At 39.0% G+C, this 16,247-nt stretch overlaps 1 protein-coding gene and 1 non-coding gene across 5 annotated transcripts in view; both read right to left on the bottom strand.

Moving 5' to 3' along the window:
* The window catches only part of cpeb2 (cytoplasmic polyadenylation element binding protein 2), a 51,840-nt gene that overhangs the window by 27,695 nt on the left and 7,898 nt on the right, over positions 1 to 16,247 (bottom strand). For all 4 annotated transcript variants that reach the window (XM_041790805.1, XM_041790806.1, XM_041790807.1 and 1 more), the window contains exon 3: positions 9,194 to 9,463. In XM_041790805.1, the coding sequence (XP_041646739.1) occupies positions 9,194 to 9,463 (270 nt within the window). The remainder of the gene's footprint in view (positions 1 to 9,193; positions 9,464 to 16,247) is intronic.
* On the bottom strand, positions 13,167 to 13,258 carry trnar-ucu. The gene is given in 2 exon segments: positions 13,167 to 13,202; positions 13,222 to 13,258. It is a non-coding gene; the product is annotated as a tRNA-Arg (tRNA).

Genomic DNA, 16,247 nt, shown 5'->3' with positions numbered 1-16,247 from the left:
GCTGAAGAGCAGAGCAGGCTGTGTTCTCTATTAACAGACTGATAAAAAAGCTCTGTGCATTCAGTCATGTCTGTGCGTCTGCTCCTCATCCTCACTGCTCCATTTATCATAGACTATAATAAAGGCCATATCTAAAATACATGCTTCTGCTGCACTCAATCTCATCTGAACAGAGTTCTGCCCTTAAATCAACTCAAAATTGTATTTTAAACTTTAAAATAAAGGCCAACTTATTAGAAAAACATCTTGGATTTGGACCTGATGGGACAGGCTGAGCTTAGAAAGAACATGCATGGGCTCAGGTAGGGTCTAGCTAGAACTTTTGGTCCCAGTCCTGACAGTCTTGCTCTGCCCTAATGGTGAATGGTTTTGCACTGATATCACAACATTTAGACAGAGTCATCAGCATGACAAAAGAAAGAGAAAACATGAACCTGAGCCAACCAAAACAGAGACTGAAGCAGTGACATTTATCAACAGTTTTATAAATCTGGACATCAGTACTCTGCTGTGTTCATGTTAAATTTACTTCATATCAGAAGGGCTGACAGGTTGTAGACCAGTCAAAGTCTGGGTCAACAAATTTGGATATTTGTTGCTTTCACATGATCCTCTTCCAGGTAAAATTGGGACACGTTCAGAAGTTTAATTCATGTGTAAAAGAGGATCATATCAATCCATTTCATAACAAGCACTGACTCCCAGGGCTTTTTAAGATTCGATTTCAAACTTCACATTACACAATTCACAATTCAAGGCTTTATTGGCAGGATTATTGTGCTAATTTACAAGGCGCTTAATGGTTTAACGGGAGCAACCTACATGGCCTATTCTTTGCTGTTGTATAATCCTACATCCAAACTCGGTGAACTCGTTTCTCAAGGCTGTACGCGATGAAAACTGTGAGAGTGTTTTTAAATGACAGTTAAATGTGTTTACCCAACAATGTCTATAACAAACACACAGCATTGAGCTTTCTTTCCTGTTTGCAGACTCTTTTATGATGCAGTATTTGCAGTTGTTTTAATTTGCCTGTTTTATTTGATTCTCCAGTTTTATTACCCCCGTTTTAAAGGCGCTCTTTAAATATTTATTGGTTCGTTCGCCCATACCTACAGACTAGCAGTAAGAGTCAAATCAACATAATGGCGATGTTAATGCCAATTCTTTGTTGAGTAAACCTGCTCTATAAAAAGGATAATGAAGAGTTGTATTGTCTGTGAATGTGTGTCGGGGCAGCAGGGTGAGAGCAGCGGCCGCCAACAGGATCAATAAGCTCATCAGGATGGCCGGCTATGCCCGGTCTCTGACTCTAACCCCATCCACAGTGTGCAGATGGAGCACGCACAGGAGCAACTTCAGCTCCCAGCTCCTACGACTAAAATTACAACTGAGAGAATCACAGACAAGCTTTCTTTCAGAGGTAGTCACACTTTAAAAAACCTCTGCTTCAGGCTGCATGAATTGTGATAGAAGCATTAATTGCTGCATGAGCTGCAGCCTTGAGCATCACGGAAACTCTCTGGTTTGTTGTACAGTTTGAGCTTTAATGTACTCTAAATATTCAGGTCACAATAGCTACTTTTGTTTCAGACTAGTGTTGGAAATACTTTCTGTCATCCTTTTAGCTTAAGTTTTGCAAGCTGTCTCCTTGTATTAAGCTCCCAGACTGGCTTACTTTTCTGGGTTTTCTGGTATTTATATCTTCAAGCTTTTTACATTTTGACTTCCTTGCCTTCCTTTTTTAGAGGAAGACAATATTTATATGCACGTCCAAAATTAGTTCTCCGTCTGATATTGTTTTGCCACTGATGCCCAGTGTTTTCTCACTCCATGAACATAAGCAGCCACAGGTCTAACTTACACCTACAGCTGGGAGTCAAAAGTATGATATCAGTCCAATCCTGAGATCAGTATCTTGTTTTCTGCTCTTTTGAATGTGTCAAACTACAGGAAATATAGTGTTGAACATCCTGATTATAGTATCCTATCATTAACCTGACACACAAGATATACTTTTTCACAGATCCGATGCATGAATATACTTCACACTCATTTGGGAAAGCTCTGATAGAAAGTGTTCAGAAAGGGCAGGCTTTTCTAAAGATTCTCAGAAGGTAATTTGACAAACGTGCTGTCTGTCACATTCATGGCGAGAGGATCAGAGCAACAAAAAAAAAAGAGGTAGCCTCCAGATTGGAACGTCGTGGATTTGATCCTCAACTCTGGCTGCATGTCAATGTGTCCTTGGAAAAGACAATTAACCTCAATTTGCTCCTACAGCCCTGCCAGTGGTGTGCAAATGTGTAAGGGTGCATATGAATGGAATAAGCTAATACTGAGGGCCAATTCCCCCCAGCGACCTCGGCCTTAAATGTGTGAATGTTGAGTGAATGGGTGTGAATGGGCAGGGTTGACTTGTGATGTAAAACTGCTTTGAGTAGTTAGACGACTAGAACAGCACTTTACAAGTTTAAGTTTACAGGCTAACGCTGCTGTAGTTAATGAAATTTGAAGCTTGTTGGTGGATAAAATTCATGCTGAAACCTTGTAGAGACATGCAAAAACAACTCCACCAAAAGAAGCTTTCAGTGTAGCTCTTTGCTTCTGATATAATACAGAAATATGGGCGAGGTCTGATTAAGACTAGAACAGCCATTGGGTAAAATAGGCTCTAAAATAGGCTGCTCCCAAACTACAGGTCGGGAGATTGAACACAGAGGAGAAGAGTGTGTGACAGCAGATCCGTCGCGGTTTACCTGCTGTTTGCAGAAGTTAACTGAGAACACAGTTAAATTTAGCTGAAAACATACATTGCGGCACACAGTTGTGATGTCCAAAAGTGCTATTAACCCAGCTTTGCAACATCATTTTAGTATGTTTGGATGCCATAATGATAATGAGTAAACACAAACAACAATTGAAAGTAATCAAACAAAAAAAAAAACCCTGACAAATAAACACAGTATAGGATGGTTAACAATGACAGAAGGTTCCGTTTAGGCTTAGCATGTTTTGTTGGGTGGAAGTTGTCAGCCTGCCTAATTTCTCACTGGAACACCCCCTGCATCAAACCCATTTACCTGAAAGATTGCTCTTCAGCTGTATCTAACTTCATGTTAATAACATTTTTTAGTCTGTCAGTCTTTGACTTTCCTAAAAGTTTATTGTAGAGTTATAGAGTTTGCATAAATTCAAATTGTACAAATGTCCACATATACCTACAACCGCCATACAGGTAAAATGTACCCCATAGTAAACCATTGATTTTTCCTCTTTTATCACTCCAGCAGATAAGTAATAGACACTGTCATGGAAACGCCTTCTCTTGCTGCACTGCTACATCACAAATCATAGACACACCTACCACATGTATACTAGGGGTGGGAGAAAAAAATCGATGCAGCATGGTATCGTGATATTTTCTCTGGTGGTATATCATATCGTATCGTCCACCAAGTATCGATTTTTTTCAAATTAATCTCTAATATGTTGTGAAGTCTATGATAATGGAAAAATAAAATCAATTGCTTGGACAATTGCTTGTCTAGTCTAGTCAGCAGAGGTGATGGTCATACAGCAGGAGAAAGTTAATGCAGCAAACATGGCAGCACCAGGGGAATGACATTAGGAATGCAAGCAGGGCACGAATTAGATGGACATGACACATGAGCTTTGCAAGGAGTGCTAAATGAAAATATAATACTACGGAAACACGGCAAACATGAGAGCAAGGCTAATGCTAAATCAGCTAAACAGCAAGAAAAATGGTATAGATCGCAATATATCACAAAATATGTTATCGCAATACTCACTGTATTGCAAAATGTTTAAAATTGCAATAATATCAAATCATGACCCAAGTATCATTATAATATCGTATCGTGGGACAGAAAAGGGTATTGGTTTAAGTAAAATGCTGATAGATGCCTAATGATATGAGTGAAGAAGAATCCGATGGCGAGAGTTTCAGGTTTGAGTGATCAGTCCTAAGATGGTTTTGGATAGGACGGCTCATCATCCAACAGCGGTCGAGTTCTCTTTCTGTAGTGAGCCGTTCCTATTCTTCTCTCTTTATGAAGATCAGTGCACTCAAATAACAGGTCAGTTATACCTGCTGGCTGTTTTAGGTATATAGAGCAGTTCTAGTGATAAACTGCTGCTTTTCTACAGCTACATCCCAGTCAATAACTACAGCGAAAGCAGCCATCGTATACGCCGGCTTGTGATACAACTTAACCTCACCTATAACCATCGCAAACTCATCCCTGAGCAAGTCGAGAGATGTCATAAAAATCTTTCAATGTGGCTCTTTGTTCTTTATTTCATACAAAAATGTGGTCCAGTTCTATTCAAACTGCCACTATATTTAAGCTACATCAAGGTAGCCGCGACCCAAATAGAAGCCATTGCTATGTCAGCTTCCAGTACAACCAAACCCTGCCTGTAGCTACAGGTCTTGTTCTACTAAAATGATGCTGATGGTCCTAGCATTGCAAGATCCATCTACCTGATGGCATACATAAAGTCTGTCAAATCCATCTGCTTTTCAGTTTAAATTTCCTATGATATTGATTTAAGCTACAAAGTAAGTCCACTCTGAGTGGAAAACTAGTGTACGCATGCCGAGACCTGGTGTGGGATTTGGGAGTATCGTACACCCATGCTCAGATTTATAATAATGCCGATCTGTGTGTGGGAATTAAACATACATCCAAATTTTTGGTATATGCACATTTAAAATGAGGGCCACTGTGTTCACAAGAATTGTCTGGCCAAACAAGAAGACAGAGAAACTGAAAATATAATGTCCCTGGCCCTGGTCAGAGCAGGAGTAGAGGTATTATAACAAGTTTAAATCATATATAAAGTAATGTTTTATGGTAGTGATTTTGTGGCCAAAATGTACACATGACAGAACCTGGCACAGCTTGCAGCGCAGCAATCATTTAATCTTGATTATCTAGTTTTTATGATCCTAGGAAGCCAAAGTAACCCAGCACTACACCACATACCAGCAGCACAATTTCTATTCTAGCAACAGTTTTGGAAGCACAGACCCACAGAGGAGGATCAATACCGTCTCTTATTGTCACTGGATGACACTGTCCAATACCGCTGAAATGACTGACGTTTATAATGCCAGGAAACTCCGAGTAACCACGCAGGCTAGCGAGCAGCGTGGACCTACCCCCTCTCCTCTCTCTGCCTCCGTCCACGCCAGTGTGATGTGAAACACATGACGCAGCAGAGATGTGTCTGCGACTGCTGAACATTAAACAGAAAGGAAGGAAGGAAAAGAGCAGGAATCTGAAAAATTCTTGGTCCTATGCTGTTTATGGAAATTAACAATCCACAGAGTCGGGCCTGTTTCCTGGAATAGGAAGAGCTAGACTTCTTGGCACTGATATCACTAATAATCTGAGCTCATAGTAACAGTAAAACCATGTGGTGACACCAGTATATCATTTCAACCTGAGTGAGTCACACTGAGGAAAATGTTTTCCATGAGAAGCCAATAAAGTGCTCTATTTATTCCAATGATGAATATGGTTATTTATTATAAGCAAACACTGGCATTAGTTAACTATGTTTGTAGTTTAAGGCCTTTTAATAAGAGCCAGATGAGTGAAATACTCTGGTTTGATAATTTAGGTCCTTATCTAAAAGGAAGTAGTGGTGTTTCAGTTTCACTTTTGATTTCAGCTTTCCATGCTCATGAAACAAAGATAACTGTGAATGACCAGCTCCTGTCCTGCATGCTGCACCGTGCTCGACCACAGATTCTATCATCAGTGGTAAATGGAAAGTTATCCGATGAAACCCAGCAGACAGGTCACTAGGCCTGTGGTCTGTGTACTTTCTAGTGATGATTCTTGACTAATGATTACAAATGTAGTTACATTTCGGCCATACTTGTGTTTAGTGACTAGTCTTAATTTGACCCTCTGGGCCCTAAACTATTTTTGAACTATTATGTCTCGCCTGGACTTTTTATCTTAAAAAGCTTGTAAAATATCAACCCTGTGGTGCACTGTCAAACTCTTAACACCTGTTTCTTCGGGACAACCTGAGCTTTAAGAATATGTGTGCTGCCTTAATGTCACTTAAATTCTAAAAAAGTTGTGCGACTACAAAGAACAAATGAAAACTCAAAGATTATTATGTGTTAAACACAGTGAATATTAATAACTAATGCCGGGTGTACACTGTGCAATTGTCCTCCAATTCAGTCACAAATTTTGAGTCACCTGACTCACTTTTAAGTTGGGCCAACTCTCAGTCGGATCAGGTGTCGTGTGTCGTGCTGTGTCCAGGGCCGACCATGGCCCGACTACGACCCAACGACCTGCTCTCTACTGGATTTCTGGCATGTTTAATATTTTGGTCGTATGACCCCAGACAGTTCACAGTGAGAGCAGAAACATGAGCAGAATAAGAAACTTTTAGGGATTGTTTTCCTTTGTAAACGGTCAGAAAACATCCTAAATTACCATGACTACAGCTGGAATGACCTTCTTATGCCCCTTCCCCAACCCCACTAAAGGAAATAAACAAGCAGGAAATATTCCTACCTGTGAACCTGCAGCTGATACAGATGGTGATGCTGTTTGTGTGTGTGGGATAGAGAGGTAGCGGGAGAGAAAGAGAGAAGATGACTGGCAACACTTCACCCTCAGTGTGTAAAACTTTTTTTAACAAAGGAAACTGCACGGATTTCTGTTACAGTCCATCACAAATTCACTCGTACAGTGAGAGCACATAAATCGTGCGCGATGGTCGTGCATCGTTCAGTCACACAGTACGATTCGCCATTCTGCCTCGACCATCATATGGTGGGCTTGAAATCGCAGTGTATACCTGGTTTAAGGGTTTTTAAGGCACAAACTTGTTCTCCCATCCCTCTGAGACAAAAACTCTTCAAAATACTCATATTTATCCATAAAAGTTTATGCTTAGGGAATTTGAGTCATTATTTAAAGCTATGTCCTGTCTGCCGCCACACAAAGAGAGACAAATCACAGCCTTCCTGTGTTTATTTCTCTCTATTTAGAGTCATTCAGGCTTCTTTCTTGTTTCTAAGTCTGTGCACATCTTGGTTAGCTGCATTGCCCACTGTTGTAAGCATTGTTCAAACTATCCTCATCTCTAACATATTGATTTCTTTTTGCAGTTGCTGATGAAGACTGGATCATTTGGTACAATCTGACCTACCAGTTTGTGCTGTTTTCATACTTGCTTTTACCAATGTGTAACATGGTATGTTTTAAATTTGATTTTGAGGCTCATAAACGAGTTCAGCATGCCTTGTTTTGGTTCTTAAAGTGCAGTGGTTCTCAACCTTGGGGTCTGGACCCTCTTGGGGGTTGCAAGACACTGAGAGGGGGTCTCTAGATTCCCTAAAAAAACTAAGAATATTTTTAAAATCACACCATTGCCACTTTACACCAATTTTGTCAAATTTCTTTACCCCTTTCATAATTTTCCCCTACAAATTTTTGACACATTTTTGCCATTTAATACCTTTTTTTGTCAGTTTTAAACTCTTTCCACCACTTTTTTCTGCCTGTTTTTGCTACTTAAGGTTAATGTTGCCTCCATTAAACCATTATTGTCACTATTAACCCATTTTTACCACTTTTATAACCATTTTCCCTTTTTAACCAAATTACACTATTTGATATGCCCAATTTTGGTGGTTTAACCAATTTCTGCCAATACCTGCCTATTATTTCTTTCTCAGTTAAGCCTTTTTTATATCAATTTCTCATCCAATTTCACCAGATTTCCATCAATATTTGCCTATTCAAACCCATTTCAGCCACATTTAACTTTCTTTTACCATTATTTATGCCCATTTTTGCCACTTCTAACCCATTTCTGCTACTTTTAAAATTCAACTTCACCTCTTTCAACATTTTTTTTTGCCATTATTGACACTATTCAGCCATTTTTAAACCATTTTCTTTTTTGGACAAAAGGGATTTACATTTTTAAGAAGGCTATTTACTACACACATGAATAAATAAAGATATTTTTTTCTTTGATAAGAGTGATTATTATTCAGTTAAAATATATAAAATATGGATATCACAGCTTAACTTTACAATGGACCATGGTTTTCCTGACCTCCATGGGTCACCAGTTTGGCTGAACACCAGAAAGCTCTCCCATTTATCCTCCTTCATGGATGGCCTTGTCTGCACATGACTACTCTGAATTGTGCAGGACTGTGTTCATCCACCTTCAGGTACAGTGGGGGTCTCCGGTCTCTGGCACCTTTATTTATTTTGGGGGTCGCAAGCTGAAAAGGTTGAGAACCACTGCTATAGTGTCAACATCTAAGGCACTGATGCGGTCATTAATGCTCTCCAGAGATAGTGGGTTTTCCCAGACTGTAATGAAATAAACACATAAGGCTTTGCTAGCTCATTCTTATTGATCGTACCCACCCCCACATGCAGAATGAGGTCCTCTAAAAGCAGCTGGGTAGTTGCACGCTGCTTACAGGTCTGAAAAGATTTCAAATCAATATGAAAAGAGATGTTTACGTTTTTGTGCAAGAAAAGATGTAAATTTGGACACCCCTAGAGATTTTATTGTTTGCACTCATTAGCAAACAAAAGGCATCAAAGAGATCCAATAAAGTCACGACCAAATGGGGAAAGTCTAGACTGTACTGCATGAGCCAGAGCTGCCGGGAATGACCACTGATGCTACTGAGCACTAATAGAGCCATCTGATAGACAGAGAGGACATGCGCATTTAGTCTATATCGAGTAAAATGAGATAAACCTCTGTTTCTCTGTGAGATAGTTGTGGTTGCTGAATCTCACCTGTAAGATGTTTTCTTCCTGAAGTGAAAGCAGCCCAGCCCCCACTTTGTTACACCTTTAGTAAAGCCTGCAGAGCAAATCAGCTCAAACTCCCCCCATCTGTTTGAAATGCTAACCACGGCATGCACTTTTATGTTAATTTACCCCTACAAACTGAAGACCCTTTGCTTTTAGTTTCTCTGCAGATTGAGAGAAATCCCTTTCAGTTTCAAAAATGCATCACTCCCTTTGTTCAGCCTTATTTTCATGATTGTTAGGCCTCTGTTTCTGCTTCTTATGCCTCTGATTTTCCCACTGTACATGCTTACAATCAAACAAAACCAACCATCCTCCACCAACCAACCCAAAACATTTACCTGCAGGGGCAACAAGGTGTTGCTGTTGCTGTCCGTGCGAAACATGTTCTCCTCGATCCAGGACTTAGGCCCCAGTGATCCAGCCGATCGTGGGAACTTGGGAGGAGCAATGACGTTGCTGGAGAAGGGCTTCTTCAGAGGGGAGACGTGACTCACCGAGCCAGGTACTCCCATGCCACTCCCTCTGCGGTGGTCCCGGCCCCAGGACATCCCCCCGGTGCCCCAGCCGTTCCCCTGCTGACCGCCCCACGGAGACGGCTTCACCATTGGCTGCACAGGACAGAGGGTGGGGAAATACAGAGGCTTAAAAGAAGGCAGTGTATCTTTCTAATCAACATATCGTAATATTTCCCTTTGACCCTATCCGTCTTTTTCTCACACAGCCCAGCTTGAGCTGCTCCTGTACTGGGGGTGGATAAGAAGATTTAGGGCTTTAAGACTAATACTAAGTATCCCGTGTGCTGCGACACCGCCAGTGTAAGTTACACACAGTCCCTCTACCTGGACCTTGTGTCCACTCTTAAGCATATCATACATTGAATCGCATCAGGCTTAATCTTGCATGCTTTCACGTGAAAATGGTACACAGAGGACAATCGACTTTCTGTTTCTCATAAAATTGAATGTGACCTTAATTCCCCTTTTTCTTTCTATGAACCGCCGGCAGTTATCACACGGCTCCAGAGCATTTATTGATGAAGAGGAGAAAGATTTGCTTTATTCTTTTTTATTTTACACTTTTAAGATCGCAGGAAATTATTAAAATAAGGCCAAGCATACAGAAACAGCACCAAGTAAAATAAAGATTGGTCTTTTTACTGAGTTTTGTCTCTTAATCTTCTTCTGCCGACTGATTTGTCAGAAGTATGGAAACAGAACTGAGTGTCTGACTTCCTTCTCCACGTTTTGACGTTATGCAAAATAAAGAATGAAATAAACGCTCTTCCTTTTTTCTGTCTAAGCCCTTATATAACGGGGGATGGTGTTATGATGGAAAATACAGTTTACTAAGGCTGGCTACACTCTAGACCTGTGGTTCTCAGCTAGGTCTGGACAATATCAAGTTTTTTCCAGAAATATATTTTCATGTAAAATATATTTTCCAACAAGATACAGTATGAGATATTATCTATCAATATAGTTCAAATCATCGTATTCTCTTGTCACTGCCCTTCCCCCGTCACCCTGCCCCTCCTCTCCCTCTGAACAAAACTTAAACGATCATCGCTGCAGGCGTCATTAATCTGTGACTAAAAGGTAAAAAGTGGCGTGACATTAGCTGTGGTCTACCACATTGCCAAAAACATAGTCCCTGCTATTGACCTGAGATACAAGTTGCAGAGTTGCAGTTGCAATTTGTTTGCAAAAGAATTAGAGGGCTGCAACAAGTGTTGATGTTTTTAAAAGCAAACTCAAGACCTACCTTTTTAGTCTGGCCTTTAACTTAACTTTATATCATTAACTGAATTTTGTTTGAGTGTTTTAGCATTTATCTCTCTCTAGATTTAACTGTCAGGATTGTCTTTTAGTATTTTATCCTCGTATCATAATCTACCATATTCTCTTTTATGTGTATTAGACTTATTGTATACAGTTTTATTGAGCTATTTTGGTGCTCTCATTTTAGCATCTTTTTGTTCTGTTTTCATTTCATTTTAATTTATTATTTCTTAAGTTTCATTTTATGTTACTTTGTTTTCAATTTTAACCTAACCTCCAGTGTTTCCTCATTCTGAATTTTAAGATGGCATTTTCTCAGTGCGCACATTCCTGCTTTTACTGAATCCACTGCTCTTCATATAAAATAGACTTGGTAAATGGATTTGAGCTTGTATAGCTCATTTCTAGTCATCTGACTACTCAATGCACTTTGTAACTTGCCACTATTGTGTTTAGATTTCGGGGTGGGGTGGAGGGGACAGGGATGGGGTGGGGTAGAATCGGGTATTCTTTCCTTCGTGTTCTTTTTGTATGTAAAGCACTTTGTGCTACATTGTGTTGTATGAAAAGTGCTGTACAAATAAAGACTGATTGATTGATTGATTGACTATTGCCAAAAATGGACGCCAAAGTCTGCAAGAGCCTTGTTGCACAGCTCTTCAAATGTGACTTGCTTCATGAGGACCACTAGGGGTGGGAGAAAAAATTGATACAGCATAGTGTTGTTATATTTTGTCTGGTGACATATCGTATTGTCTCATCCACCAAGTATCGATTTTTTTTCAAATTAATTGCTAATACGAACTGAAGTCTATAATAATGGAAAAATAAAATCAATGGCTTGAACAATTGTTTGTCTAGTGAAGTCAGCAGAGGTGACGTCATAGAGCAGGAGAAAGTTAGTACAACAAACATGGCAGCACCAGGTGAAGGACATTAGAAATGCAAGAACAGCACAAATCAGATGGACATGACACAGCGTTGCAAGAAGTGCTACATGAAAATAAAATACTGCGGAAATATGACAAACATGACGGCAAGACTAATGCTAAATCAGCTTAACAGTTGAAAAAATGGTAAAGACTGCCATATATTGCAATATATGGTATCATAATGCACACTGTATTTCAAAATGTTTAAAATTGCAATAATATCGAATCGTGACCTAAGTATCATGATAATATCATATCGTGGGACCACTAGTGATTCCCACCCCTAATGACCACCAGCATGTGGTCTAGCAGGACCTGTGAGCCGTATATGAGTGTGACAGGTCATTTCATGGAGGATAGGGAGATGAAGTGCTCCAAACCAGCTGTTTTCCCCAGGATCACATAGGACAGCACATCGCTGAAGCCCTCCAGGTCATGCATAAATACATACACACACACCTACATACATCATGCTCTTATATGCATCCATATAAATTATATAGAAACATGCATCCATACATGTACCTTCACATCCAATTATAAACTCAAGAGTGTATGCTCATATTTATCTTCAGGTGCATAAATGTACTTATACATATTCCTACCTTAACACCTACATTTTCTCCATTCTCTTACTGATATGTTCTTATGCATCAGCTGACATGACTGCACCTGGTTTATGTGGATTTGACTGAAGCTGACTAATTTTTTGTTTTTATAACATAATAGACATATCGAGATATATATGCAATATTGCTATTGAGCTTAAAAGTATCACCCAGCCCTTTTCTTAACTTGGAGGGTTGGGACACAAAAGTGGGTTTTGGAAGCTTTTTTAGTGAATGTGAGACTGGAAAAAATGTGCTTAAAAGTCTGTAGAACTATTAAAAGCATGCTTCTTTTCCTCTGTCTCTCTGTTTTATCACATTTTGTCCTGTCTAAGGACAATTGATCAAAAAAGGAGTACAGTCCTGAGTCTTAGCCAGCTGGGAACCACAGCAGAGACAACCTCAGCCCTGGATTTTGGGCCTGATTTGCCAAACTCTTCAACAATTGCAGATTTGATGCTTGTTGTACTCTCATTTAGTGCTGAAAGACATGGACCAAAACAAAAAAGATTTAAAAATGTACACATGGAAAAGAAATGGCTCAAACCAAGTTCTTTCTTTATTTTATCAATAACTTTAAGCAAAAGTCAATTAAAACTTGCTTTGGGGGTTGAAGTGCAAGCTGCAAAATTGTCTTTAAAAGGGCACTAGCATGAGAAATGTTTGATTTCATTCTCAATATTATCTCTGTTAATTCTATAACTCCTTGCTTGTTATAAATGACAGAACTATTCAACAATAAAGGTGGAATAAGAGCAATCACGTTAGAGAAAGGTCTCATTAACCTTAACCCTTGTGTCGTCTGCAGATCAAAAATGATGTGCTCTGATCTAAAGGTCCCAAACTGGATTCTGTACTGACTAGGATTCAACCCCGTCAATCTCCCATAGCAAAGTCAGTGTTGGAACCCACTGAGCTCTTCAGCCTGAAATAGCATCAGAATGATGAGATCAGTTAAGTGTCAGCAGAAAGCCTGTACCTATCAAATAAGAGCGACTCTGGTGGGACTCGAGCCCACAACCTTTGAATTACTTCCCCTGTGCATGCCTAGAAGTCCAATGCGCTATCCATTGCGCCACAGAGCCACATGTCACAACCTTGTATTGTAAAGTAAATACCAACATGCATTTTAAAAAATTTATTAAAATGCATTAAATTGCTCCTTTTTAGGTTATGCACACTTCTCTTGCAAACAAAACTCATGATTCAATGATGCATTAGTTTATCAACTATAATGATAATAAGAAACCTTAAATTCAGTAAAGAAAACACTTTTATACATGTGCTGCAATGAAACCAAGCAGTATCCACTGAAAAGTTGCAGTCTTTCTATTCTATAAAAAGGAAAAAACACCGAAATTAACAAAGTTTGTGATGAATAAGAGGTTATTCCTTAATGCCTGGTAGATTTAAAGGTTTAGATCTGCTTTATTTTAGAAGCTTAGAGAGGACAAGTCATTTTCAACTCATTCAAGAACAAGTGGAGTATACAGAAAATTAAGACAGCACAAGGGTTAAGATTATGCAGCAAGTTGAGGCACGAATCAGCACAATATTTCCCATTCTGATGCAGCATTTACAACCAGTCCATCCATACTCAACCAAAGGAGAGCAGAGGATGAGGTTCAAATGGAAATCTACATTTTATTGTTTCACAAGTATCAATAAAATTAATGTATCACCTAGGCCTACTTATAACCTGTTAATAGTCCAAATACTCCTCAAGCTTGTGGTTTCAATGTGAATACTTTACTGCTCCTGATTGGGTCAAAGCCTCCCTGATCTTGAATCCTAAATATCAAACATGTAAACTAACACAACTGTGACCAGAGCCCAGGTGGACAATGAAACAAGACCAGTTTGGATCTAGTTTTCCTGAAGTCTCATTGGTTCACGCTAGTTTCTGTGAGACCTCATGTCTGTGGAATCACCACTGTGAAATCATCTGGCCTAACTCAGCTCCCCAAAGACAATCACAAACACTGTCAAGCAAAGTGGCAGCTTCAGAGTACTAAGATTATTTTTGATTTTTTAAATTTCCCTGAGGAAAATCTGACTGTGTTCCCTCGGTGACTGATCATGCCACACTCACCGCAGCACCAGTACACAGAAATAAAATGTTAAACGGACATATTCTTACTCAGTCTTCCACTGTATGTTTTCTGAAGTTAGTCTCTGTTTTCTACTCCGATTTCAGATTCCTCACAGTTAATGGTGAACTTTGTGTTTATATTTTCATTTTTATGCCCTCCTTTCCTTTTGGAACCGCTGAATTACAAAGCATGCCTAATCAAGCTGCAGGGTTAAAAGTCTGTGAAACAACGACACCACAGATGGCCTTTAAGGCGCACCCAGTCACACACATACACACACACACACACACACATACACACACTTGCATTCACACCCTGTATGGAAATTAGTTGAGAAACCTGAAGCTACTGACACGTAAGCTCCGAGACTACAGCACCTTCTCAACCTTCATGTAAGCTTCTTATGCTTCTGTTACCCTTAACTCGATGTTTCTCCAGGTAGATTTTAACATTTTTACTAAATTTCTCCAAGGAATAAAATCAAAAGCATAGGGGAGTGAATGAAAGTGCATTTAAACTGATTTTCTTGATACCAACCCTTTTGTAGGCCCTTTTCTGTTCAAAGAAACCCATTCCATCAGTTTTTCTGATCATTGAATAACTAAACAAGTCACAAACAAAAAAAGGCTTAGACTAGCCAGTTAAGTTAGCTGTGATTAGGACTGGGCAATAAATCGCAAATTAGATAAACAAAATATGTCCTGCTGCAATTTACAAATTGCAAAAATTACAATATTTCTTCACTTGAAATGTGTCAAAATACCAGTTTCATGCTTTTTTTTGCAGCAGGGATTTGAGATTTGCACATTTAAGCAAACATTCAATTTTTTTTAGAATAAAAATCCCTGTTTTACTAATGAATATAACTTTCTTATTTAAAATGAGACTGAAATAAAATGATAATGCTCTTCGATATAGCATCTGATATCAAATTTGCAATATGAGCAAAAATAATCACAATAAGATATAAGAGATTTGTTATAAGTCGTTTTGCCCTAGTATATTCTATCTAATATGTTTAGGTTATACTATAGAATAATCTATTTCATGCCTTTATTAAAAATTCATAAGATGAGGACCCTAAAGGTATTAATTTGCAATTGCAATATTGGGAAAAAAAAAATCACAACTAGATTATCATAAATCATCCTACCCTAGTTGTGATTGTTATCTACATTTAATAACTACCTTGAAAATAAAAATATTAAGTGTAAAACAGAATACTAGTCGCAGGGGACAGCTATTACCTGTGGACCTCTGATAATTTAAGAACTACCCCCTGACGTCAGTGTTTGGTGCAGGATAAGTGAAGTCTGTAATGTACAAGGATTAACAGATTTCTGGAGGAAAACACAAGTGTACTGCATTGCTGCAGCAATGATAATGCAGTTAATTTTAATTTCTAACATCAATCCTAAAAAATGCAATGTTATGCACATCGCATGGGATTGTTACGCATCCATAACAACCCTTCTCATGCAGACCAGCTGTTGCAGCCTAACCACTGAATTTTGAGGAACACATTTGAAATAATAAATTACATTATGCATGAAATTCACAGCTAAATAATACTGATATAAGATCAGGCACTTGCAAAGAGTTACTGTAGAAAGCAGAGCATGCTTATGTGTATGAAGAGCGCGGAAACATTTTTCATATTTTTATTTGCACTATTAGGTTATGATTTAATGTAATTTATAGTCAGTGTGTGTGGGACTGATGGTTAAAAAGTGTGTGTTTGCTGACTTCGTCATTGTCACAATGTTATTAAGCGGAACCTGAAGCAGCATACATCTAACAGGTAGACAGGTGTTCCAGAAGTAAAGGTCTCTGCCCAAGGGACTAAAGTGGATTCTGTACTGACTGGGATTCAAACCATCAGTCTCCCATATGGGTGAAACCCACTGAGTTATCCAGCCTGAAATGGCACCAGAATGATGAGATGCCTTTGTTAAAGGTGCAGTGTGTAAAACTGAATATC

Source organism: Cheilinus undulatus, linkage group 7, assembly GCF_018320785.1.
Source record: "Cheilinus undulatus linkage group 7, ASM1832078v1, whole genome shotgun sequence".
Lineage (NCBI taxonomy): Eukaryota > Metazoa > Chordata > Actinopteri > Labriformes > Labridae > Cheilinus > Cheilinus undulatus.
Note: the sequence above shows the minus strand (reverse complement) of the source record. Positions and strands in the feature narration are given on the sequence as shown.